The 26,511-nt window shown below is 51.9% G+C and overlaps 1 protein-coding gene across 1 annotated transcript; it reads right to left on the bottom strand.

Moving 5' to 3' along the window:
* Positions 1-53: 53 nt before the first annotated feature.
* LOC100900652 (homeobox protein six1) lies at positions 54-14,963 on the bottom strand. Its single transcript, XM_003747721.3, has 4 exons — positions 14,154-14,963; positions 2,859-3,090; positions 416-564; positions 54-294 (listed from the first exon to the last, which is right to left on the bottom strand). Exons 1-4 carry the CDS (start codon positions 14,777-14,779, stop codon positions 201-203), a joined length of 1,101 nt encoding a protein of 366 aa, XP_003747769.1. The 5' UTR covers positions 14,780-14,963; the 3' UTR covers positions 54-200.
* Between the last annotated feature and the right edge of the window lie 11,548 nt (positions 14,964-26,511).

Genomic DNA, 26,511 nt, shown 5'->3' with positions numbered 1-26,511 from the left:
TCTGCTTCGCCTTCATCTCTTGGAAATTTAGTGCACACTTGATCTTTCTCCGTGACCTCTCGAGGTCACGTGACTAGGGTCACTTACTCCGTGGAGGAGCGTTTCATTCACTTTCGCTTATTATATTAAAAAACCTCCGAAACGGCTACTTAAACATCTTTGCACCATAGCCTGAATTTCAACGTAGATCATGGATGACATCATAGTAAAGGATGATGATATTCAGGCGGGAGAGCCGTAGCTCCGGCAGCGGCTGCTAAGCCTGCCGTGAGTCCAGCTGCCGCGAAATCAAATCTGTAATTGGAAGCAGAATCGTGTCAGTTTTTGAGAGCTTACCACGTCTCTTCAAAGTTTTCCCCTTCGGAGAACTCTTCTTCCCCGTCGGAAACATTCCGTGTGCTCTTGCAGAACTCACCTGAAGCCGGCTGACGGCAGCGATGATTGGGCTGCGAGCTGGGTTGCGGTTGATGTTATGACATCTCCGGGCGCTGAAGACGCAAACGAAGCAACGGCTGTTTTCAATGAATCCATCGAAGAACCACCAAACAAGTGATGGATTGAGTGCTGTAATTGGAAGAGACGTTTTGAGAAATCCATGCCGAACGACCGCTCCGAAATGTCTACCTTGGGATTGTCGAAGTGCACACAAGAAGACTTCTGGAAGTTCCCTCTGTGCCAGAGGTACAGTAAATCATCTGGTGACATGCCGGATAACGAGGAGCGTCCTCGTTTTCCTCAGGGCGCTGCCGGGCTAACCCAGCGCCTAATTGAGTGCCATGTCGGAGAATCGTTAAGATCGATTAATCCCGAGGCAGCATTCAAGAGCGCGCCAGACCCGCCGACACAGAAAACTATGGATCCGTGTTCTGAAGTTTTTTTCTCGTTTATTTTCTCTTGCTCGGGGTTTCAATCCAAAGTACATTCGTTTCTCAATTTGAAACTGCGGGCGTCGTGATCGCCGTCGTGCCGGGTCCATTACCTTGTAACTTGTGTTTCTGCGTCTGATTTTCGAGTCCCTGCTCGGGTAGTTCGTGGTTTGCTTTTTAAATGATTGAATTTCGAAACGAGTCCTACCCTTCGGAATCGGACGAGGCGCGAGGAACAGATAAATAAGGAATGAGAAAGAGGAGCCGTGGATCTCGGTACGGACGGAGCCCGGAGCTCAATGCGCCTCCACTCACTGATGGCCTTAATCGGATAGCGGCGCCGCGACCGGAAGGGTCATCACCAGAAGGCACTCTGTGAGCCTTTAGCCCCCGATTCGGAGCGCCGGCAGACTCCGCTGTCAACGACTATGGATTCAATAATAATTATGCCATCGAAGCGTGCCGAATCCCTCCCGTCGAAAGCAATCAAATTTAGACATAATTTGGTCACGCTCGCTTCCAGTGCATAAGCATGCTCGGAGCCGAGACATCGGCCGTTCATAGTCATCTTCGATCGGGCTCCCTGACGGAAGACAGAGATCAACCAGGAGAAATATCGAGATCGAATATCGTTGATGAGAAAAAGAGACACACCCAATTAATCGAACCCGTCGTCGATGCGATCCGACGTCTCCAACGCACAGGCGGACGAGCAGACATCCATGGTAGCCCGAGAAGTGGGCTGCCGAACATGTATCAGCGGCTCGACCATCCAAGCCAGCGCGTTTCAGAACGGCATTGGAGATTCGGCATCGAACAGACCGCTAGCTCATCACCTCAGGACTACTCCCGAGCGAGATCCCGGTTTAAGAGAATCGGAGCAGTTTATCGCATCACTACCGAGTATGATTGCAGGCGGGATCTCGCGCGTATAAGCTCTTCCTTACATCTCCGCGAAAGTCACGAAAAATGAAAATTCCACTACTTCAAGACGAACTCAGATCCGCGCTTTGAGGGAAAAGCAAACGTCTCGATTCCGATTTTGTAATTAAAGCCTCTTGTCGTGGCGCGTCTCGATTTCGTTCAGAAGTCAAGCTGCTGGCTCTCCTCTCTGCTGCTCGGAACACTTCTGCATCCTTCTTCTCATCTGTGTTTCGGTTTTAATTCCTTGTAGATTTCTTCTCTCGAAGGGATGAACCAGTCACGACTTTTCTCGAGTCGTTTTCGAATTCTGCTACGTTTTATGAAGCAGAAGCAACAACAAGATGAGGAGCTAGATGTAGACGAGATGTTCCGAGCAAAACTCAGTTGACGAGATGGGGAGCCATACGGGAAACTCGAGGGCGCCCGTCTTCCTCGACCTGCGGGTTTCCTAAGTCACAGTCTGTGCACGGGGCTCTTGGTGGATACAACCCATCGTATCGCGATATTTTCGCCTGACTTTCGGACGATCGCTACGAGGTAATTCTCAGAGCAGTATTCAGGAGGTTAATGATTCGCCCGCCGAGTAATTATTCTTGTACGTCGAGGATAATGATACAAAGATACGGTTCCAGTAGCTGGAAACGCTCGATTGGAAAAATTGCCACGGCTTTACATAGAAGGCGGGATACGTGTTATTCTGAGATACGAGACGATTCGTGACATTATTGTCGACGCCGTCAGCCTCACCGCGCTACACGACTAATACGGCATGCATCGTGAGAAGAGAACAACGATTCTATTGAAAGCGTCGCGATTTATGAAGACATTGTACACTTGAGCTGAACGACGGTCAACGGGGAAAATCCGTCCCACTTCTTTGCGGATCCATGTTTCCTCAAACGTGAGAGGAAGCTAGGTAAATTATTTGATTTTGTTCTCCGGCTCGGTGAAGACCAAGGCCCAATAGCGCTCGAGAAGCTCGAGCTCCACTCGATGGTCGACCCTGGGCTGAGTGACCTCACTATCTCAAACGAGCTCTGCTGTAAGATCGAGAGAACAATAACTCACCTTGGTGTACTGCTGGGTTTGCTGGTGGTAGTGGCTGAAGCCCTGGAGCATCTTGAGCGTGTCCGATGCCGCCGAGCCCTGAACGAGATCATTGACGGCAGTATGCAGATCTGTCGTTGGCTCCGGGGACAGACACGAGTTGTCAGACTCTTCTTCTTCGTCTTCGGGATCTGCGTTTGATATTCCACCGGATGAGCCGCTCTTCGTCGGTTTGCCCGCTTGGCTGTCTCGGCTGCAAAATTAGAAATCGAAACTTACAATTAGATCGACTATCCCTGTTCCCCGTTGACTAGTGTATCCTCCATCGCCTGAACCTCATCACGTAATCATCTTCATCGTACAACCCATGATGTATGTAAGTCTCGAGATATTTCATGAGTTCGGTGGGGAGACACTACGGTCGAGCGGCCAACCGCTCCACCGGTTCAGCTCTTCGAAATGCTATCGTCCCATCGTGCGCAACGATCGACGCAATAGAGACGCAATAGAGACGCAATCCATGACAAAGAGGCGCTGAGTCGAGGGAGAGCTCATGTTCGGCGAGCATCTTCAAAATACGCGATACAGGGAATCTCTCCAGGTCGTTTCAGATCTCGTGCGTTCCCCCAGACGCCGCAAGTCCCCGACGGCTCTCCTAACTAACTAAGTGTCTTCCAGCGGACGAGCAGAGCTATGGCTCGCGATGTGGGGAGATACACTGATCTCTCGGTTTGAGTCGCACGGAGCTGTTTCGTGACGCGCGGCACTTCCATTATGTAAGGTGGAGTTTTGGTGGGGCAGGATGTGTTGGTCGCTCGCTCCAACCTCGGCCGGCTCCAGCCGCGTTAGTCTGGAGCACTTGGGGTGCCTTACACTTAATAGTCTATTATGGCGCGACCTCACTCAGCTAACCCGGTGATTTCTCCACGACCACTGCCTCGGGTCGCACGAGCGGCTGTTCGAGCTTCGGCCATATAGGCCATACATACATTATGGCCGCGAGCGATTCGAGCTGAGACGAGAGCTCGCCTAAAACAAGGCGGCCGCCTCCCGAACACCGATGGGAGAATTCTTATTCATCGGATCCTTCGAAATCCATGTGGTTGCGCGAGCCGAAGCATCGGCCGACTCTTACAAGCCATGAAAAACTTTCCCAGGTTTGACAGGGCGGCCCGTGATTGCGGTGTAGCCCGATTTCAAATAGTTTACAGCAGCAAGGCTGGTTTGCGGCATGCCCCGCGCTGCATGCTCTCGTGTTTCGCCACGTCAGCTCCGCCGTCGCCGTAACTCGATCCACTGCTAGGTTGAACGAGAAAATGAACGATAGAGAGCCAGACAGATAGAGCACGATAGACAGAAAGAGTGGCCAAAGCGAAAACGCCGTAGCGGATCTTGCCTCGTCGCCGACGACGTCGCTTAAGCGCCTTCCTGCCCGCTCGACTGCCTAGAGCAAATACGTGCTCACAAATAGGTTGGCAGCAACCACTGACTGAGCGAGCGAAGGAAGAAGCCATCGTCTCGACACAGCGGCGGCAGAGTCTGGGAATCTGAGACGATGAATCTTGGCGTTGAAAGCACTTTACCCGCTTAACACATCGACCAGCTCGCCTCCATACATTAAATACAAGTATTTAGGGTCCACGGTCGTCCTCCCGCGCGGTTCCGGCATGGGACGAACTACGTATGACTGATTCCGGTGAGGGCGACGGGCTCCGATTGGTTAGGAAAAAGGGGAAACCGTTCCCCGAACATCCCGCGGAGCGAAAACGTTCTCTTCGAGTTGGCCATTCTGCGTACGATCGCCTCCCTCGTCCTTCATTCTCTGTCGGAAACGAAGCGACGGAGGGCGAACGCCGTCGCAGACGATCTCGACCAGATCACATGCTCGCGCCTGCTTTGTTCGGGCCCCGAATCCGACACGTCAGCGTCGTGTATATTTGGACAAAGACTGAACGCTGGAAGCAGTGACTTCCATCGGCGGAGCCTATAAGAACGGTAATGTTGTTGTTGATGATGATGGCGGTTGTTTGATGGAATCACGGAACGTCAGATATTCGATACGTTGTTCTCTCGTTGCGGCTGGAATTCCATCCGATGGATATTCGAGGCAGAAATGAAATACTCGACTCACAACGGCGACGACGACGGCGGCTGCCGTTCTTGCTGGCGGCGAGTCCAGGTCGGCGCTAGACATTTCTCATCGGACAGATCATCCGCGCGCCACCTTCGCAAAGCCTTATTCGACCGTTGCAAGGCTCGCCGTAGAGCAACGTATTTTAGAATTTCATAGCCACCAGCACAGAATCCGAGCTGGCATCGCAGACGCGAACGAGCGAAAAGTCAAAACAATGGCCCCTTGGCTTGGGAGTCATTCAGCCGTAGACAGTCGAGCTCGACTCAGCGCGGGAGTTGCAACGGAGAAACTCGATGAGGGAATTGTTCCGAGGGATAAATATAGCAAACTCGGGGAAAATATATTATTACCCGAACTAATATTGTCTTTGAATCTCCGTGCGATGTGGAGCAGCAGCGAATCTCGACGGAGCGATCCTTCGGGATGGGCCCAGGGCTGGATCGCGGTCCGGACTCGCTCACTGAGATTCTTGCGGATTGATCGGCGGATTTCAATTCATTCTCCGGAATTCCCATTCTGTTAGAGTACTTTCAGGCTACCTAGCCAATGAGGCGATCGGAAAGGCTGACTGACCCGAATAAGGAGTCCCCGATTTTTCAATGGGATCCAGAGTTATCCGACGATTCGGCGGGGACTTTGATTTACACCGGTCAAAAAGCAGCAGCAAAATGATCGGAGCGAGTCGCTGACATGGTCTGGGGACCGACATTGAATCTTCGGAGCGTGAAGTCTCTATCTTGTTCTCACTCATCGAAATCCATTCGTCGTTCCCTCTCCCAAATCTCGAACTCGAGCTTGATCTTATCTCAACTGCAAGCTGTCAGCAGAAGAGCGACTGTGAGGAGGGAGCCTGCACCGAGCCAGCCACTTATCAGACCTCAAACTAAGCCCATCGGCCATATGGAGAGGCTGGTATCCGAACAGACAAGGCCGTCGGAGCTTCACGCGATGCGCATTCGGCCTCAGACGCATCGCGACACAATGTCAGCTCTCTACTCTGCCTTCCAACGTCACGGGCGTCGGCGTCGCGATCCAGATGGGATTGGAAGGCGCGCTGTTCCAAGGCAGCGAGTACGCTCGCGTCTTTCTCCAGAACTCCGGAATCTGCTCGCTCTCCGAGAGTCAAATGTTTGCGCTTATCGCGCTCAGTTACGTGAGACGGTAATGTTAGATCCCCGCTCAATTAACGAGCGGTGAACTTGATCTGCAGATTCAATCGGCTCACAGAGCGGATTCAGTTGCATGACGAGCGATGTCGCGCGCGTGTTCCGACCTGGCGTCCATTTCGTGGAATGTGAAGCGAAAGAGTGATGTTATCGTCGAATGCAAGAGAAAATTCAACAGCGCGACAGCACTACACAGCAGCAGAAGAATGGTGACGGCGGCGAAAGTAGTGATTGCCGGCAGGTCAGCGATGCGCATGCGCTAACACAAAGTCTCCTTCGACGACGAACTTGGGGAGGTCTTCTCGCCGCGGCCGCGACTCATCATAATACCAAAAGTTGTACGAAAGCAGCTGCACCAGCGACAATAGCAGAGCGAGGATTTCTCGTCGGCGGATGGAGCCCTGATTTGTGTGCAAAGAATAAAGTTTTCCAGGGAGTGACTGAAAATTCAGAGCTAGATTCGAGTTAGAGGCTGTTTCGAGAATTACGCGAACCCCCGGTCGACGTTTCAGATAGCTCGCAACCCACTCCGGATTTGAGTCTGGTGGCGCTCGAGGGAAATTCGCTGTAATGCGAAATGCATTGCGTAGAAATATATCCTTGGATAATCTTGAGAGAACGGAGCAGATTTCAGGAGCTATCGGCAGGAATCGATGAGCTTCGAACTAAGAGGAACGTTCAAAAGAAATCGCCTCTGACGTCAACTACTTTGTCCCTTGAGGGCAACTTCTATGTAGAACCAGCAGCGTCATCACTTATATTCAAGGAGCAACGGAAGGCAGCAGCAGTCAACGTCAGCGGTGGTGGCGGTGGCGGCGGCCCACCGAAACCGAATTGAATCCAGGTTGAATTCCGGCGTCCATGGCGTGCGGCCGTTCCGGTGTGTTGCTGCACTTTTTTTTCGTTTCCAATCCTCTGCTCAATTCGTTTACCAATGTACAGGCGACCACAACACCCTTCAGCGGTTACGGATCAGTCGTATTTATCGCTCGTTTCGTTGTTCGAATGGGTGTCTAGAGTGACTGACTGCAATGAAGCCAATGTCAAGAAGTGAAGCAAATATCTGATTTATTCCCATTGGCTGAGTAGGCGTCAGAAAGCAGGGAGCATACGTCTGATGAGCTTCAGCCCGCCACAATTTAGATGGACGAATGTACGGAGGGACGGGCTGACACACGAATGAACAGACGGACAGATAAATCGACTGTTGGTTCCGTGACCAATAGAACGAGCCGAGCAATCGCACTGGAGCCATCCGTTTGCACGTAATGTCACAATCCTCTTGACGTTTCTCGGTCGCTCGACAAGGTCGCTTATCTCATTTGCTCGTTCGCTTCGAATCCGAGGGGGAGCATATGCATCGCCCGCCGGCGGACTCAGGCAAGATTTTGTGCATGAAGTAGAAGTTCTAGTCGCGAGAGGAGAGAATATGTGTGATTCACGAGAACGGGGTATCCCGCTCCAGCGACCTGTTAATTCCTCTCGAGGGAGGGCCGTGACGCCTGAATGGAGTTATTGAGCGACAGAAAGGCAAAGATTGCAGCGCCGCTGGAGCTCTCGTCTAGCCACCGAGAGCCTCGTGAACCCCGGTAGCCACGCTAGCACCTCATCGTCAAATGGAGCCAATTTCCGCCAAATTAGTCAGCAATTACCGGTGTCGCGTTATTAGACGGCTGTTGCGGCGATGTTTAAAGACTTCGTTCGAAGACTCGCTCACTTGCTGAAAACTAACACCCGTCTCCTAACTCATGAAAGATCCACGTACCAGAAAGTGGTCGCGCTCCGTGGATCTCCTCATCACGGGCTTCTCGCTTTCGTTAATTTTTTCGTTAGCATTAAACACCTCACCTGGCTGCTTGCATCTCAATCTACATGGATCGGGCAACAGGTTCACACCGAAAACGATTTCTCATTGTGCGCGCGCCTGCCAAACGTATCAGTAGACTTCTGATCGCAACCCCGCGACGCCGATCGGAGAACTAGGTATCTCACGAATGAGAACGATCGCTCCGCTGGGATCTCAGACGCTAAGAGGAAGCTGCGGCGGCAGAGGAAATCATCAGCCGGATCGTCGTCGTGAAAATGGAATGCATCAATGAATGAGTGAAACAACTACCGGACAGCTCTACCGAGAGAAAAAATTGAAAAATGGTTTTCACCAAATCGACCAGACGTACGAATCGAGTTCGTCGCGGCACATTGGCGACGTCGCCAGGCAAGCTTACGATCGGCTCGAGCGAACGAGTCCGCTCATTTCTCCGTTTGTCAGTCGGTCATTCCGCGCCAAAGTCAAAAGTTGGCAATTAGGGTCGCGTCTTAATTTTGTTCGTCTCTCTAGGAGCAAAGTGTTGCCAGACGTCTATTGCTAGATGAAGTCTCCTCGATTTTGGTTCCATGCCGGGACGCTTTCTCGCTCGACTCTTGTCTGCGCCTTCCCCTCTTGGCTCTCATTCTGAACTGTTGTTGGTGCCGTTGTTGTGGTGCTTGCTCAATAATTGATATTTCGAGCACTGTAAGCGCTTCTGTTTCTTTCCTTTCGAATCGTTCGATTGCCCGTCCATTTTCGCCTTCTCTGTGATCCCATTTGAACTCCATTTGGTTTGGTGGTCGTTCATTTAGTTCCACACTTCATTTTTCTTCCTTGGACGCTAGCAACTGGCAAGCTGGCAATAGGTACGAAAATGCTCTGTCGGACTGTCGTCCAGCATTCTCCTCGGCTCAGCAATCATAACGAGTGTCAATCGGGTATACATAAATCAATCAAGGACTTCATCATCTCAGCCTCTAATTTTGATTGCAATTCGTAGAATTTGAAGTCATTTCCGATGTTTGGGTCTCTCGGTGATTCACCATAATCGAGTTCCCCATCCGACACCAACGATTCCTTAGCGTCGAAAATCGCCATCCCTTTGTCTCTCACAATGCTCTCGAGGACTCCCGGAGAGTTGAGCTTGTCGAAACCATTTATTGTTTGACCGTGTTTGTGTCCATGGGAGTGAGTGGGTGAGTGCAAGAGCATCTCGGGTATATCACAGCCGATTTCGGCGCTCTTTCACTCCCGACGGGCAGAAAGCGAGCCTCACCTAACAATGGCACTTCACTCCGCTTCGACATGGTGAAGCCTCTCGGCGACCTCAGTCTCGGCTATGTCTTTGAATAAACTGTTTGCAGTCACGGATCGATCTGGGAATCAAAGTGCTCCCTACTCGCGAATCTCGTGGACTAGCGCAAGGACGGTCATCGATCGATCGACCCATCCATCGGGTGGATAGATGCGAAACGGGCTTCTCAAATCGATTGGGAGCTCTTCCACCAGAGAAAAAAATTGGGAAACCCTCATCTGCGGCATTTTTCCCGTCACAAGGAATGCTCACGACGGGAATATGGAAGGTCCGAGCTGAGTGGAATGTTTACGAAGACCCTCCACTCAGGGAATTACGCTCCATCGTCTCCTCTAGAGCAGACCTCCCCTCAGAGCAGAGGCCGAAGTGGCAGCACTGCGACAGGCCGACAGACAGTCAAGCGAGCGAGCAGGCACAACCATCACAGCCACAACAACAAGCAGTCAGTAGAGCACAAAGCAGCGACGGAAGCAGCAGCATGAGTTAGCTGGCGAAGAAGAGAACAAACTAGCTAGTCAACCGACCTTTTGAGCAAGCAAGCCAACAGGCAGTTGTCGCTGTGGCTCACCCCTCCGTACTCCTGACAGCATGGGATGCCTAATTTTGGGCTTTTTAGTCGCACGAGATCGAGGAGCGAAGCACCCAGCGGAGCGAATGCGATCGAAGAACAGCGAACAGAAAGAAACGAACTATGCAATAGCCCATGATTGACTCGACTCGGGGAACAATTTATATTGTGCTTGGAAATTCCGATGAGGACGGAAAGGAAAATTCGTCCCTTCTAAAATTCATCGAAGTGCCCCGTTCTAGGTTCTCTCCAGGGCCGAAGCGCGACTGTCGAAGCTGCCATTCAAAAACCCCCTCGAACACAGAACGCGACTCGGAGAAATCGTGTTTAGTGGCCTCTTACGACGTGGGCTGAGTTGTCAATCGTAGCGCTAGTTTTTAATGTCGATCTGCACAGAACAAATCGTAACCCTTGCCCTTAGATCCGCCTTCGAATGTCGCCGCGTACCGCTAAAAGCCCCTACGACATACGGGCATCCATTTCTTGTCCTCAACAACACTTCTCTCTTGTTCGACCACTGTTGTTTTATTCGATTCCGAGCGGGATATGACTCCGCCATGAATCATGTCACGGGCAGGAGTTCAAACAGACAGCGGGACGCTATCTTCCGAAAGCGCACCCGAGGAATTTCAGGGAGGAAACGGAACCGAATCCTCGAGACTGAATCCGTTAAATTGGGCTCGAGATGGATGCAGACTCGGAATCTTCGTTAGACTTCGTAGAGACGGATTTCGCTCCCCTGAACTGGTAGCCCCTGTCCGGCGAAGGTTCACTTTTTAGAGCGTTCCAGTCTACTATGATCATCTGATACCCACGACATGTCGCGCGCTCACGTCTGACCCGATACACATGTTGCCAGCGTCGAGAGTCAATAATTTTCCAGAACGGTGAGAAAAGAATGGATGGAGCGGGATCAGATCCGCACATCTCTTGAACTTTGACGAGAACACGGATATGCGAGAAGCAACTTCTCGATTCGAACTCATAAATAATCGACCATACTCAGAGTACGAACAAACAAACACACCAACCTAGCAATAGCTTCAGAAGAATCCTCCACTGTGAGCTTCTAAAGCACTCATTCGAGCTTTTGTTCTCAAGCCAATGCTCTCAGTAATTCGAGAACTTGGATTTCCTCCGAATCCGTGTCTTCGATTCGATTCAGGTAGTCGGGGCTCACATGTTCCAGTAATAAAATGCCTTTCCAATAGCAACGACAGCGTGTTCGCTACCGATGCCTCCTCCGTCAATCTGCCGGTCGTTTCACGCCGTGATACTCAAACTCTGAGGTGAAATAGGTAGATGGATAATCGAATCGAGCCGGGAACTCCTGAATGAATTCGGAGTTTCGTTCAGCAAAGAGTTGGCTGACCGCACAGCGAACATTCCTCATAACAACTCAGTGAGAACCGTAATGTCCGACAAGTGCCCGAAAGAGAAGACTTCATTTAAAATCGGCGCATTTAAAGCTTACATCGACCACCACCACAAAGACGGCGAGGGTCATTAACGGTGGGAAACCGCAGATGGTAGGGCGGTGAGTTTCAAGAGGTTCTTCTCGCTTCCAAGAGATCATAATGGTGGTATGAGCGAGCATGGATCCGAGCCCTCAGAGGTGCTCTGCAATGCATCACATGAACACGGCCAATCGACGATGAGCGGGATGCATTCGGCGCATACATTTGCACTCGTTCAGAGGATGCTCGAGATGGGCACTGCTTGCTCCGAACGATGGGTACGCGCTGGAGGACAGTAAAGCGCGCGGGAGAAATCTCTTCAACGACTACATCGGAGGAATTTTTTTCCTGCGCGTGAACATGTATCCCGTTTTGTTGTCAGCTTCCATTGCTCCGAATCGACTCGAATCCCCGCTTAGGGTAAACAAAAAACACGAAAAAATTATACATATTGAAGAACTCTGGCGCCTCTCGAATTCCAGACAGTCGTCTCTCGTTCGTGAGTCGAAAAACTCCGCGAAACTTAAGAAGCTCACGGAATGCCAGCAGACAAACGTGCTCGCCCGTAGAAGGATCCGATACTTTGGTCGGCCACCTCCATCCATGCGTCGTCGGCCGAACGTCGCGTCGCATGCAGCCTCGTTCCCGGGAGCGATTTTTCTTTTCTGCTTTTCACTTGTGGCCCGAAAGGAGTGCATACATGGCGGAGAGTAGGGGGTGACTGGCCGTTGCCGCTAGAAACGCTGCGATTTATGACACTTCCACCCTACGCACTCCCAGATCGAGCCGGCGATCGGAGTTTACATACACAGGGAAAACCCGTGGCACGCCGTCGCTCGCTCAGAACATGCATACCTGCTGGTCCGTCTCTCAACCCGCTATCAATTCACCGCTTCTGGATTCAATCTTGTATTTATGAAAGGTTTCATCGACTTCCCGACCGAGACACTGTTTGAGCTTCCCGTTCTCCGAAGCCGAATCGAGACGATGACGGAAACAAGTTGTAAAGGACGCCGATACATTCGCCAGGATAGATTCGTGCTCTTTCGGAAGAATCTCTCGCACTCGGTCGCGCGCGAGATTTCCTCGTCAAATTGATTTGATGGCGATCGAGCGGACGACTGTCCTCCGATACAGCACAAATATTTGCTGCTATTAAAATCGTCGAAACGCTCAGCGTGAGGTGTGAGGAAGGGGCCTTGCTGTTTAGAAAATACTGACGGATTAACCCAAGTCGCCGGACAGCAACCGCGGCCGTCGAGAGAATCGACTCGCATGTGTCGACGTCGTACGATAAGTCCGAATGGTTGTCGGCAGCCGCCGCAGCAGCGGCTCAATCAGTGAAGGAATTTCATTATTCCTGCCTGACGATGTCGACAAGATACAATTTCCTTTCTACAACAACAACAGCATCACCGTCGCCGCCACCGTCGCAGAGTAAAATAGAAGAGTTTCGCGAGCGAAGATCGAGAATAAAGCTAAAGAGGGCGCAGTCGATAGGTTGGGTTGAGCGGCCTTATATGAAGTTCGATTAACGCGATCGCCAATTACTACGTTGAACAAAAATTGGAGAAGATCTTGAGAATTTCCTCGGCTCTCTGCGTATACGTCGGAGACGACAAGTCGAGAGAGAATGAAGAGAAAGCCATTGTTTGGCCCAGGGATACCTATTTCAGGCGAATCGAGTGGATCCCAAAGAATCCAGGTGTCGCCAGACAGCCTATCTCAGGATGGGAGCCTAGAAAAGTGCTTCTCGATGGGACAGCTCTGATCTGGGTTCACATTTTTTCAATCAGGCGGTCACTGCAAAGGGATTTGATGATCGAATTCACGAACGTACGCTCTCCTACATGTATAGTAATCAGAGCTCCGGCAGTCCCAGGAAATCAGTGGTCACGAGCTCGTGGATCTCACCAATTCGTCATCATTCTATCAATTTTTTCTCATCGTCTCGCGGTCAGGACTCATCATTTGGGAAGCCCTGTGGTCGAGGACATCCTTTGGGTTTGAGGACGTCGTAACGGTCGATAAGGTTCAGAGTGTAGATAGGTCGATATGAGGCTACGATTGCCAGCGGTGTAATAAGGAGACTCGGATCTCGCATCAATGTTGTGCGGGGTCAGCGGCATGGGCATCATTTCCCACAGATTCGTATAAGTTATATGGAAACCCTATCCATTTTTAATGTACATCAGTTGTGACTTGGGACCTGTACATGATCGATGATAGTATCTCGAGCGGTCAGTTTTATGGAACGTCACAAGTCAGAAGCCTCTTATTGTGGGGACTGAGGAGTCGAAAGAATCTATTTCTTTGAATGGATCGCTTCTGAGCGATTCCTCGAGCGGCGGGAATCCGCTGTTGGCGTACGTGAATGGGAAGGGATGGCTAAGAACAAAGGGATAGCTCGTTGGTTTTCTTGGTACTTTCGCTTGGCACTTGAGCATCCCGCGCGAGCCGCTTCTCTGTTGGAGCCCCGGACTGACACGGAAAGCATGAGATTGAAAGATCAGCCTCCTCTCATCATGCAGGAAAGCCGGAGATCGTAATTTTTCACGCATCCTTCGGAACCCCTGGCCCTTCCCCCAGGAAGGAGTGATTCTCGCAGTGATTGAATCTCTCCCATGTCCAAGTTGATAGTCTAGTCCAGTGGTTCTCAAACTTTTACGGGCCGTTGACCCCCGTGAACCCCCCCTATGGGTTCGTAGCATTAGATCCAAGGACTCTGTGGACCCCCTCCGATAGGATCCTACGGAGAGCCGAGAATTGCCACATGGACCACCTGGGGTCCCTGTGGACCACTCGGAGAGCCGCTGGTCTGATCGAAAAAATATATGTATACGTACTCGGTATCATAAAGTTTACGTACCCATCTTTCGTCTCGGCTGCCCGGTCTCTTTGGCGTCGGTTTTTGAACCAGTTGGAAACTTGTGTAGTAGTCAATCCGGTTCCCTCGGCGAGTTCACGTTTTTCCCGCGGTGAGGGATAAGGATTATGAGCATACCAATCTCTCAAGATGGTTCTCGACTTCTCTTTAAAGCAATAACTGGTCTCGTCCCCGTCCCAGATGGTGCGGGGCAACGGGAACTTCCTGCGGATTCTGTACCTCCCGACAGCGCCCAGAGGTCTGCCACGAACCCGTTCGGCTTCGATATAGTGAGCTTTGAGCCAGAGCGCTTGAAGTTTGGGATGAGCTGATGGGGCGAAAGCGTGAGATTCGAGGATCTTATAGAGATCCTTGAAGTTCCCTCGGTGGAAGGCGACGAGGGCTTTGGCTTTGAGGACCGACTCGTTCTTCTGCAGGGTTTCCAAAGCGGGGAGAGACCATAGAAATCGCGCTAATCGTTCAACATCACCCGACTGTTGTAGCACTTCACAAACGCACGCGACCTGTTCCTGGGTAAAACCAAACGTCGGAAGAACGGGTGCTGGGGTGATGGTAAGGTTTCCAGTCAGAGTGGACTGGCTGAGATCCGTTGGCGGTGTGGTCGTCATTTCCGTTCTTCCTCGTCGTCCGCTAGCTAGCTAGCCTAAATGGCTAACCGGCTAGCTAGGTATGTGGCTGAGAAAAGCAACAACGTTGTCTCACAGTTGGCCCGTTCGTTCCCCTTTCGAGGTCGTCTTCGTCCTCGTCGTCGCTGCTGCTGCTGCTCGTCGAGGCTCTGGCCGATAGCGATCAAACGATGTTATCGTTGCGAGGATTGCGCACAATACCGGCTACAATACCGGCTGGAGAAGCTAACACATGTTCACGTCGTGTTCTCGGTTCACTTCGACCCCAGTCGTCGGCGAAGTTCCTCCGGCCGTCGTGGAGCGCCGGCGAGCTATCCTGTCTGACTGGTTTTCCGTCGGAGAGGTCAGAATGATCGATACTCGTCTTCCAGAACTCGGATGCACTCTTCGTTCCGATTCTATTCGTTCTCTTCTGGCTCGAGAGACTTCTCCGACGATGATGGCGACTCCTGCAACGACGGCTTCTGCCGCTACGAGGCAGGGACGAGTGTCATCTCCCTTGGAAACATCGGTGGCTGGTCGGCAGGCAGGCAGACAGCCACGGTAAGTGGATGAGCCTCTCGATCGATTGATTGGACTCCGGGAAATTAGTCCAGATCGAGTCTCGAACTTTTCAGACTCCACGTTAGAACGGATCGACAAACGGAGCAACGTTAGAAGGAACGGACGGACGGACTAGCTGCTGTGGTAATCCAAGACGACGTGAAACCAAACACCACTGTACACAACTAAAAGACGCACTAGCAGCAGCCTTCTTCTGTTCGCTGTGCCTCGAGCCGTTCAGCGCTCGCGCTAGGCGGGGCCTGGGACGGGCGGGATTTGCTTCACAGCGGGCGGACCATGTGGCGCTGCTGTCCTCGTCGAATTCAGCAACAACGAACGAGTGCTGCCGCTGCTGCCTTAACAACAGCGAAGGCATTACGATCCGGAAAAGAAGAAAGTCTCTTCGGTGAGAAATCGGAGAAATTATCGATCCAGCGGGCCATATCTGCGCCATGCGGAGATCCGACGGCAACATCATCGTTTTCGTCGTGAGATTCTCGAACTATCGTCCAGCGGTCTCATCTCGCCGGGCTGCTTTTTCATCCTTCATTTAGCAGCTTCACATACGCCGCCGTATCCTTTGCCTTCACTTCGGTCGATAGAGCGTCCAGCGTCGTGGTCAATATCCAAATAACGATCCAAGAATATGGCGAGTATTATCGCTGTCTGGCCACCGTGGAATTCTCCCACACTGGAAAAGTATGCAATCGACCCCCGGAAGAAGTTTCCTCGTAAGATATTGTATGAGCTCACTTTGGGAATCTTGCGGCTCCCCGGTCCGTTTGCTCCAGACTTGACTGATGGGCCGAATCTAGAACTCCGATCCCATGAGAAAGCATCGCGGAGAGTTTCTCACTTACCCACCTGGCCTCGGATAAGCCCAATAGTAAGCTCAGGATTTAGGGACTTGACAAATTTCCAGGTATGATTCAATGCTGAAATTCCGGTCGGTGTTGAAAGCTCGAGCGTAAGCATTTACTTAATGTCTGTGAATACCTTATTTGTCTTCCGAAACCCCCCTCATCGATCCGGAGCCTCCCGTAGCTCTCCTAGAATTCTGGCTGAGCAACGAATGTTTCGCCTGAATTCCCCGATTATCCATCGAAGTTTTACTAGATGCTCGACGCACTGAAGGAGCCCTCCAGTGAAGGAGTCTGGCGTGATTCGGAACCGTTGATGGCGACTCCGAAGAATTCCGAGTCGAGAGGACTCGACTGTACACATGTATATTGGATGCTTTGTGCCCTAAGAACATCATGTCCCGGAAAAAGATCGAAACCGACGAGGTGTGAATTGAAGTCAATGCGACTTTTGTCCGTTTTGTCATCGCTGAGAGACTCGTGATCGGTGAGCGCTGCTGTTCCGGAGCTCCGTAATACAAAACGAGTCGCAGCTAGTACAATGCTTCTCGAGTAGGTACCTGGGGTGGAAGGTACATACGGCAAGTTCAGAGTGTCCGCTGGCAAGCACAAAAGAGCAAAGTCAGCCGAGAAAGAGGGCAGGTATCGCTGTGTCGTCGACTTGTTGTGCTTTAAACGCAAATCTCAGCGGTGGCGCCAAGATCAGCCCGCCCCGTCTGAGAGTGGAGTGAAATGGAGTGAAGTCGAGTCACTTCACGCCTCGGGGTTAATTTATGAACGAACGAACGATCAAACGAAGCAAGCTGCGAACAACTGGTCGGCGAGTCCTCATGAGGGATATCAGAGTTCTGCCAAGCCGCTGCTCTCGCGGCCTCAAATGCGACAGCAGCGGCGCAGAGTTACAAAGCCCAGGCGGAGAAAGGTTGCGAACGCGTTGAGTGCAATGTTATACCTTGCTGATCGGGCGGTGTCGCTTGCGAGCGTTTCAATCAAGGGAAACTCCCTCCCCGCACGGGAACTATTTATTATTTTACACGTTGTGAAAAATTCACCCACTCATCGGATCGACGGGGTCTCCCTCGGGGAGCAGCCGCAAAGCTTTATCACTTGTGGCACGAAAGACTATCGATATGACGACTGCTGGAACCCACAAGAGGTCAACGCCTCAGGATGATCGGATATCGAGACATTTACGGACGGCACTGATCGGGAAACTCTATCACTCCTTTTTCCGCTACCCCCTGCCCCCTCCCCAAGGCGAATTTCGGTACCTAATCCGACAGCTTAGTATGGGATCATCCCGTGAGGATGCGGTCGAAATCTCAGAAGAGCTCAGTATCGACCCGAGGAGGTTTCCCGCGGAAGGGCGGCGCTTTCCCCGAAGATCTCAAGTCTCGGCTTAGGAGTAGCTCAAGAGGTCGTAACGAATAGGCGGAAAATGTGCGGCGTGGCAGCCGAAGTGCCGATTTGGTCGCTCAGAAGTTGACTGACGACTGACTTGCATGTCGCATGTGTAGCTCTCCCAAATCGCTAACAAGCGTTGTCTGCTGCGCGGCTCTTGAGCTGAAACCAAATACAAAGCATTGGGCGTGTTTAGATCGAAAAGGCCATCGAGAAGCCAAAGTCAGCAAAATGGAGCCACGACTCAATGCAACCAGCCCCTCATGTTGCACTAACAAACTATTGTCACTCGAGAGAGAGTGCTTGCTGCTGCCGCCGCCGCCGTCAGTGACCGTAGCGACAGCAGTCACTCGGGTTAGCTTAGCACACATTGTTCGCCGGTGTGGACGGCGATGTTGTTGTTGTTGTCTTCGTCGTCTTCGTCGCCGAGAGCTCGGGCGAGCAAGCCCTCCAGATTCTAGTACAACAAGCTCGAGAACAACAACAGCAACAGCAACAACGTCGACAATAACGCCCTCGGTGGAGAGACTCCGGAGTCACATCGTAACAACCGGTGCCTCCGTATGAGGCAAAGAAACGGCTCAACACGTTTTGTTGGCTGTCTCGTTGTAGTCTCCGCTCGTATTGTGGACTATTTCATCTACGCTTTCAGGTAATGCCGTCGGCGCTAGAATCGTTGAGTGGCCATGTCATCGTCGACTAACAAAAGATAGATAGTTCTCTTTACTATTAGAACCACCTTCTTTCACGGAAAAACCTCGGGTACTCGCGAGGAAACCGAAGCTTCCGGGACGAGCGGCAGACGGCGCTCGATGGAACGTCTTCGATCGTTTCAGCTGACAGACGGTCGACTGATGAAGTTTAATCAGATTCTTCTTCACTCGCTCGACGAGAGACAATCGAGGAGCAGGATAGAGGAGCCGAGAATGGCGCTCCAACTGAGGTGTCCGGAATGCAAGAGCCCAAGAGTAAGAAGGTTCTGATTTCGATTATCCACGAAGGGAATTTCCCCGCAAGTTTGGGGGAGAATTTACATGATTGGATACGGACAGGCGCGTGCCCAGGAATTTCTTTTGAGGGGGAGGGCAGGACCATTGTATCGGTAGGGACTAATTACCGATGATGATGAGCCTCAACATGGAACTCTATGGGCCAGAAAGAGATCTTGAGAGGACCATGGCCCCTTGCCTTTCCCCCTCTGGGCAGGCCACCGGAGACGGACGAATTTTTCGACAGCTCGTAGGAGCTCCTGAGGTTGCAGAGATCGTTGCAATCGGAATTCTCGAAGTGTTCGTCGCGAATGTCTCGCATCGTCTCACAGAGCCAGTCGGGAGAGCCGAGTGTGAAATCCCTCTGATTTATTGGAAGGAATCCTCCAGAACGGCGACAGCATCGAGAAGGTCGGAAAAAATACTTTCTCGGAGCAGGAATCTGCGCTCCTTGGAGTCTGCTTGTAGCATGCGTCACGCCCCCTTGTTAGGAGCCCATAGAAAGTGCTCGGCCAAGCGGAAACCTCCATTACCCGGCCATCCATCCACCAACCAGCTTGCCTGACTGCCTAGTCTCTTGCTTGCTTGCTCGCTTGTCTTCCTGCCAGCCTGGCTGCGCGGAGGAATCGGGTAGGTACTACGAGCTCGTCGACGACATCAAGGCAAGCGCCTATCTCCACTCTCCACGGCTTGGATAAACGAGCGCGAGAGAGGAACCACTGGGTGCGAACTTATGGCAAAGTAATTGACAATCTCCCAGTAGACAGCAGCGGAAGTGCAAGGGATTGAGAAATGGGAGTCCGTGCTTGGATGGATGGATGGTGAGCGTCGAATGGCTGAATAGCTCGCTTGCTCTCTTCCACTCGTCGCTCGAGAACCAGCAGACCGTAGCCGCAGACCGTGTCGGCCACAAGCTTTTGCACATTAGTAACTCGTACAATGTTCCGCTTTCGCTGCATGATACAGGGTAATGTTAATCGACCGATGAGCTGACATCCGGGTGCTTTTTTCTCCTCGAAAAACTTCTCCGCACGCGGGAAACACCCTCCGTGGAGGATATCCGCCAAATCGATGTGCCGGAGTCGGCCGCGTTCGAAGCAAAGATTCCCTCACGACGACCTTCTGAACGCCTCCTCGCGACGTGACAGGAGTTCCTCATGTTTCAGTTTCCGTCACCGACACTTCGAAACAACTGAAATCAATCGCCGATTTCGAGACGCACACCGATCCGTCCCTGTCGGCGGAGGAGCGGAATTTGCGCATGTTCGGGTTGGGTTTATTAGTCTGACATGGGCTCACTTGAGAGAAGATCTTAACCCGGTCATGATCCAGAGCTAAATGCCGGGTAATGGTGCATACCTCGCATTCTGTTGTGACGTTCTCCGAAACAAGCGACTCACTCTTCCACCCCCACCGTCTTCTCCCGTACGGTCGTTCGTCAGTCCGACGTTCTGATCCGCCTCTCGAACCGGACATGCTCCGAGTCGACTTTCCTGACTTCATATCTCCGGGGGCACGAATTTCGATTAGATTTCGGTGGAAACCGAACGACCGCAAACGCTGTTCATTTAGTGAAAAATCGCAGCGAGTGTGAATCAACCCATTAGGATTCGCCCGAAGCTTAACGTCAGCTCTCAGTTGCAGGTGGGTCGGGGGCGAGTCATCCGAGTCGCAGCAGCTCTCGAGTCGCGTCCTCCGTCGGCAACCCATCTTCCTTTTCTCACATGAAAGCTCGGATCGTTCGCGCAGAGCTTCTCAAGGGTATCGGTCCGGCCATTATCGGCTTGTGAGTGTCAGTGCGCGTTCCGTAAACGCTTCGCGCCGAACCACGTTGCTACTCAGTCAGTCAGTCAGTCGATTCGTTCGGCGAAGATTTGTTCGGCAATTAATTCCCACTACAACTTGAGATTAGCTCAGTTGTCACCAGAGATTTCTGTGAATCGAGGTCTCTTCGAAAGGTTTCTTCAAAACGTTCGAAGCTGTCTCATTCCCAAGAAAAAACCGTGAGTCCGTCGACCCCCCCGTGAGCGCTAAAGACCTCGATCAGGTGCCACAGGTAAAAACGCTGCCGCAAACCTCTACGCTCACTCTGCTGGTTGGACGATCGCTTGGTCGGTCGGTCGATCGCTGGCTTAGTGGACTGGTGGAAGTTTCTACGGAGAACTGAGGTCAAGACGCCCTCTGCGATCTGATTAAATACAAATTTGATCATCACAACCGAACGAACTAGCGAAACGACGGCAGCCCGAAACGGGGTGCCACCTGTGGACGACCGCTGCCTGTGGGACAGCCTGCCTACAAGCGAGCTGCCTGGCAGTCGATGACGTTGAACGATTATTCCGCTTTCGATTCAGCTCGGAGTTTCATTTTGATTGACTCTCATATTCGCCGGTTCAAGAAGTGAATATATCGGAATACGCTGAATATCGACTCGTTTCCTGGGATGAAGTTCCCGTGGCCACCACCTTCAAGGTGCAAAGTACCGCTGCTCCGACTACGAAAGGTCCACGGACGCATCAAGTAAATGACACAAAAGTTTTTTTCCCCGAGATGAGGGCTCATGCTCGCGATGACCACGGATTATCACGTCGATCTGGATCGGAAAATCGTCTCTCTGCGCCGCCGACACCGTCGTGTTAGACCCGAGAGAGATTCGGGACGCATGCAATGATGATGTGCGATCCCACAAGGTCGCGACTCGGACTTTTAGTATTCACCACGATCAGCATGCATGTATGCACGCATTCGTAGCGACATAATTCGTGACAACAACTCATATTGTCGTCGATCAATCGGATAGAGATACTCGTGGTCTGGCCTTGGCTTTTCACATGACTCGTTAGACGGCAGAGTTTCACAACACATCGTCATCGGAGTCCACTTTCTTGCTGGCACCGACGACGGTGATGCCAACGGCAGTAGCGACACCGACGGCTCGTTGCCGGGTAGGCGTGGTATCGTTGTCCGTGAGCAGCATCACACATAATACACGCAGACAGCATCCTAGCAAAGCCTGTTAATATTCTATTATCATAGTTAATGAGGCATGTTGCTTAGTTGGTCGGTCGGTCGGTCGACGCTTGTTCGTTCGTTTGTTCGCTCCTTCATTGTCGTCTGAAAGCCGTAGACACCTATCGCTTCGTTGCGCCCAACTGTGGATGATGACTGGTCGAATGGCAAGCCTACAAGATTTCCTGTTTTCGCGGACCATCGCTCAGCGTCCGAGTCCTTTGTGATATAACGTGATGTGGTAATGAAACCTCAAGGTACAGCAGGCGACATTCCGTTGCAACTCGTTAGTCCTTCCGATTCGAGACTCAGCCTCGCCGAATTCATGCGGAAAGAAAATTCGAGAGGGAAAAATTCGTTGGCCGCATCTTCTGAGAGTGGGCTTCTCGCGGAACATTCGTCGCTCGTTGTCGATGGGCTGGCAAGACTCAGGTGACCGATCGCAGTCAATCCGTTCATCATCAGCAGTGACGCGACCATATCGCTCGGAGAATCCTTTTTGCTTATTGAGATGGGTTTTTCCGAATGTTCTTCCCAACTCTTCCTTCCCAGCGCGCTTCTCGTCGAGATCGCCTTTTGATCGCGTGCCGATCGCTGTTTATCATTTAGGGGTCCCGTTTGCTCTTTGGCAGCCTCGATGGTGGCGGCGGCGGCGTCGACCTCAGAGCTCGTTTTCCCCTTGAACCCGTCGAGGAACAGCGCAAAGATGACTTACTCCATTCATCACCACGTTCGTCGGCGAGCGACGCCCGCTTTTTCAGACGTTCATCTCCAACTTTCTTTCTTGCCTCAGATATCCCTCCTCCCCCTCCCTGTGCTGCTCTGCCAAGGCCGAGAGGAATAAAGCGGCAGTAGGTACAATTCAAACTTACATCTGCGACAACGATCGACGGGTGAGTGAACGATCCGACCGGCGGAAGAAGAACAGAATCCTCTGGAATACATTCCAACGGAATCGTTCCGATATCGTTCCCTCAGGCTCGATTCGTCGATGGCTTAAGACGGAAATAATAATCTTCGGAATCGGGGTTGGTAAAACGTGTATCGGGTCTCCGAATTCAATCGCCGTTTTTGTTCAACGATGCTCTAATTGGAAACTGCTGTAACCGCCGAGCGACTGGTCGACGACGATTCGCTACATGCGGCGTTCGCGGCTACCGACTACCTGACGGAGATAGCCGCTCGCTAGCCAGGAAGTTAGGCTGGCATTGTGAAGCTCCCTGAATGGCCAGTGGGAACGCAGGCGGCGGGCATCACCGTTCGCTGGCAGTTCGAGATGTAGTAGGAAAACGAAATGGAATGATTAATCCGAAAACAATCAGACGCCTCGACGGCGACACAGGAAATGATCCGAGGGTCTTTCGCCCGACACCTATCTGCTGCTGTTGAGGCGACGGCGGCACTTGCGAGTGGATCAGAGGACCTGCTGCTGCCGTGTGCCGCTGCGGTCGACACCAACACCACCACCGCCCAGACAATAGATTTAGCCGTGGAAGTACATATGAGCTGAGGAGATCGACGAAACGTTGATTTCGACATGGGAACTCACCTGCGCTATCGACTGAAGCCGCCGAGTTTTCTTCAACGGACAAGATAGTTGGTGTTATAGGGTGGATCCTTCGTGTGTGAGACGAAAAAATTTTGTCCCGTCACAGATGGAAATCGAACGTCGCCGCTGGGACTATCATAGAACCAGGGGAACCTGAATGCCGCCGATGTGTATCTTTGAAGTCCTCAAACATCACTTGGGAGCCCGGGACATCGTATTTAGCTAAGAGGCTCCGATCCTCAGTCAGGACGAGCTCCTCTCCCGGGAACCGGGTGGTTCCATCCGGAAAATTGATCCCCTGCTAAGCCGCGAACGTATCCAGGGAAAATATGCGCGGATTCCGGGAACGGCTTCCTGCAAGTCGCTTCCAACGCACGGTCGGGTCTTTACTTTTTCGAATCGCGCACCGATCATCGATCCGATTCGTGGAGGAGTCCGCTCGATCAAAGGTTAGCGGCAAAACCCTGAGGAGAACTATAAAGCACAAATACTTGATAACGTATAAACAGTCGTTTCCGACTGATGGTCAGCGTCGCAGGAGGCGGCATCCTCAAGGCTCGTTGAGAGCATAGAGGAATCATTGTAAGACGCTTTTTGTTGACGCCAGCTTCGTCAGTGAGTTTCCCGAGTTTCCTTTTCCCTTCCGATTCTCTTCCGCGACTTGCTATGCTATATAAACAAAACAAGTACAGAGGGAGTGGATAGGTCGCGCCGCTCGCTCATTCGACTCGACTCGATTGGGTAAAGTTTACAGTGATCAGCAATTTCCTCGGACGAAGTTTCTTTGGCGAACATGCGCGTTAACCCTCTCGAGCCTCCTCCCACCTGAGGCATCTTCACTGAGCAATACTGGACGTCATCGTTTCACTGGTTCAGTCCATTACATGAAGAGAGCGACTTCAGCTTTCTACCGCTTACGCGCCGAGCTTTCGGACTATTTAGCTAAATGGTCTGTCAGTCGCTGTCGGGAGCGAAGTCTCGAATCTTTTTAATTTATATTTCGAGATATACGGCCAATGAGTATGAGCGCACTGACTCATATTAAAGGAAAAGATCGGATCGAAGCGGAATCAGATCGCTTTGATCTTAGTGATGTAGAACCTTCTTAGCACCAATGGATCCGTGGTCTAACGTGAATCACGTCAGTTGTGTGGGTGTTCCTCTCCATTCCTCACCGTAATGATCGTTTTAAACTGAATCCGACGATTTTCGGCTGTGCTTCCAATTAACAGAAAATGCTCCGGTCATCGATGCTTTCCGCCGGAACTCCGAGTTCGTTTGAGCTCCCGAGTTCGGGGAGGGATCTCGACGCGGCGAGAAGGCGTCAGAAATCTATCTTGTCCGTGTTAAAAGTATCGGGTAGCAACCATCTCAGATGGCAACACTGATCTCTAGTCACAACAGTGACCTCTTGAGCCTTCTCGAGAGCAGCATGCCACAGTGGAGGTCGGCTCTCTCTCTTCCACTCGTTCGCTTTTCTCACAAACATGCTTTTCCAGCAACCATTATCCAGCCATGAACAGGATCGGGACAGAGTCGGCAAGTGAATGAACAAGCTTTTGAGCGAGGGACCGACCGACCGACAGTCTGACGGATAGACAACCCGTGCTGCCTGCAGCCACTGTCGGTGGTAACGGCGGATGAGATCTTTAGCGCAATCTCTATTTCTTTAAAGACGAGACAAAGAGCTTCGTTGTGATTCTGTCTCGCTTGTCCGCTCGCCCAGCAGAACGACTTCCTCCGAGAGGCTCTTTGTAGTGTTTTATTAAAACTACACGCACTCATTCCAGGGCGGCCGCGTCCGCTGCCATCACCACCGACATCACCGAGCGACGGCGGTGGCGGCGGCGGCGGCGGCGGCAGAAACGACGTTAATAGAGGGAAGAGCACGAGGAGATTTTAGAGTTTGTCCAAGGAGAGGGGAGAGACGTTCGAAGAAGAATGGATAGAACGCCAGAGAGATAGAGGGAGCTCTGAGAGACACTATCTCTCATTCTTTCGCTGTCATTCGTCGTAGACGAATCGTGGATAACTGTGTTAAGCAGGCGTGACAGACTCGACTGGCTTCATTCGAACAGAAGGGACTCTGAAGGAACCAAGTAAGGGATGAACGATCCCAGCAGAAAGTCAACGAGCCAACTCTAGAGATCAAGTCGTCCTGTTTGGAGTCAACGGGAACTTTGACGGGTCCCACTCGAACTTTCTCAGGCAGAACCATTCGCTCTATCCCAGATTCTCAGCCGGACCAGCCTTATCCCCCCCGCCCCGATGGATGTCTTTTATGACCGCTATCCTAGCAGCGTTGCGAGGATTCCATTGAGCGTCTCGAGACAGAATTCCGGAACCCGTTGCCGTGTCTTTGGATAGCTTGATTGGCTGGCCGGCCGACGACTATTTGGAGGCTGCTTGTCAGTGGCCGGTGAGAGATTCTCGTCGACGACCAACCGCGCTTGTCTAATAAATAGAATCGTAAAGCTGCCATTCCGAAGAAGGGGTTCAGCTCGTGTCTCTTCGGTGTTCATCCACATCGAACGATTGCTGTGCCGTCTCTTTTTTTTGCTTCACTGTCCGTCTTCTGCAAGATCGGCGACGCTAGTGACGGTGGCAGCGTCTTCTGACATCTTCCCTGAACGCCTCGCGCGTCGTGAACAAGCCGCGTCACATCATTTTTTCTCTAACCGCTGCCGACTCATCTGTCGGTCGTTGCTTGGATTGTTGTACATATATCCGACAGTCTGGGCCGAGCTTTCTTTTCGTTCGCCCAATCGATTTATGTTTCAAAGCACATTGATCATATGATCGTGGTCAGGACTGCCCACGGCTCACGAATATCGCCGAACCTTTCGGCGAGAGAATGAGGAGCTCTATGCTGATGAGCACAGACAAGAAAATGAGAAACGAAGTCCATCGTCACCGCTCGGTTAGGTATTCCTTCTGCACGATTCCAGGATTGAGCCGTCGCATCCGAATCCGCGCAGCGATGAATGTCGAGGTGATGAGGATTTGGAATCTTTTTCCTCCGGCTAGAGCCGAGAGCAGGTGATGGTACTCGTTCACGGCATTGCGTCTTCCGCGGGCTGAGACGAACGGTCGAATGAGCGAACGGACCGGACGGACGGGCAGGCCAACCGAGCAAGCGCCCGACCGACCGACGGACCGACACATAGATGTATCCACGGACGGACGTACACACCATGGAGCCAAAATGATTCTCTGAGGTGCTTGTCGCTTCGACGTAACCGCAGTAAGTGGGCCCACTCACGATATGGTTGACTTATGCGATCAAGGCACGGTAGGACCTGATAAGGAGTCATAGTAAGAATTGTCGTAGCGCCACTCCGATTCAGTACCATGTGAACGAAT

Source organism: Galendromus occidentalis, unplaced genomic scaffold (genome assembly GCF_000255335.2).
Source record: "Galendromus occidentalis unplaced genomic scaffold, Mocc_1.1 scf7180000077524, whole genome shotgun sequence".
Classification (NCBI taxonomy): domain Eukaryota; kingdom Metazoa; phylum Arthropoda; class Arachnida; order Mesostigmata; family Phytoseiidae; genus Galendromus; species Galendromus occidentalis.
This window is presented reverse-complemented; position numbering and strand designations above follow the sequence as displayed.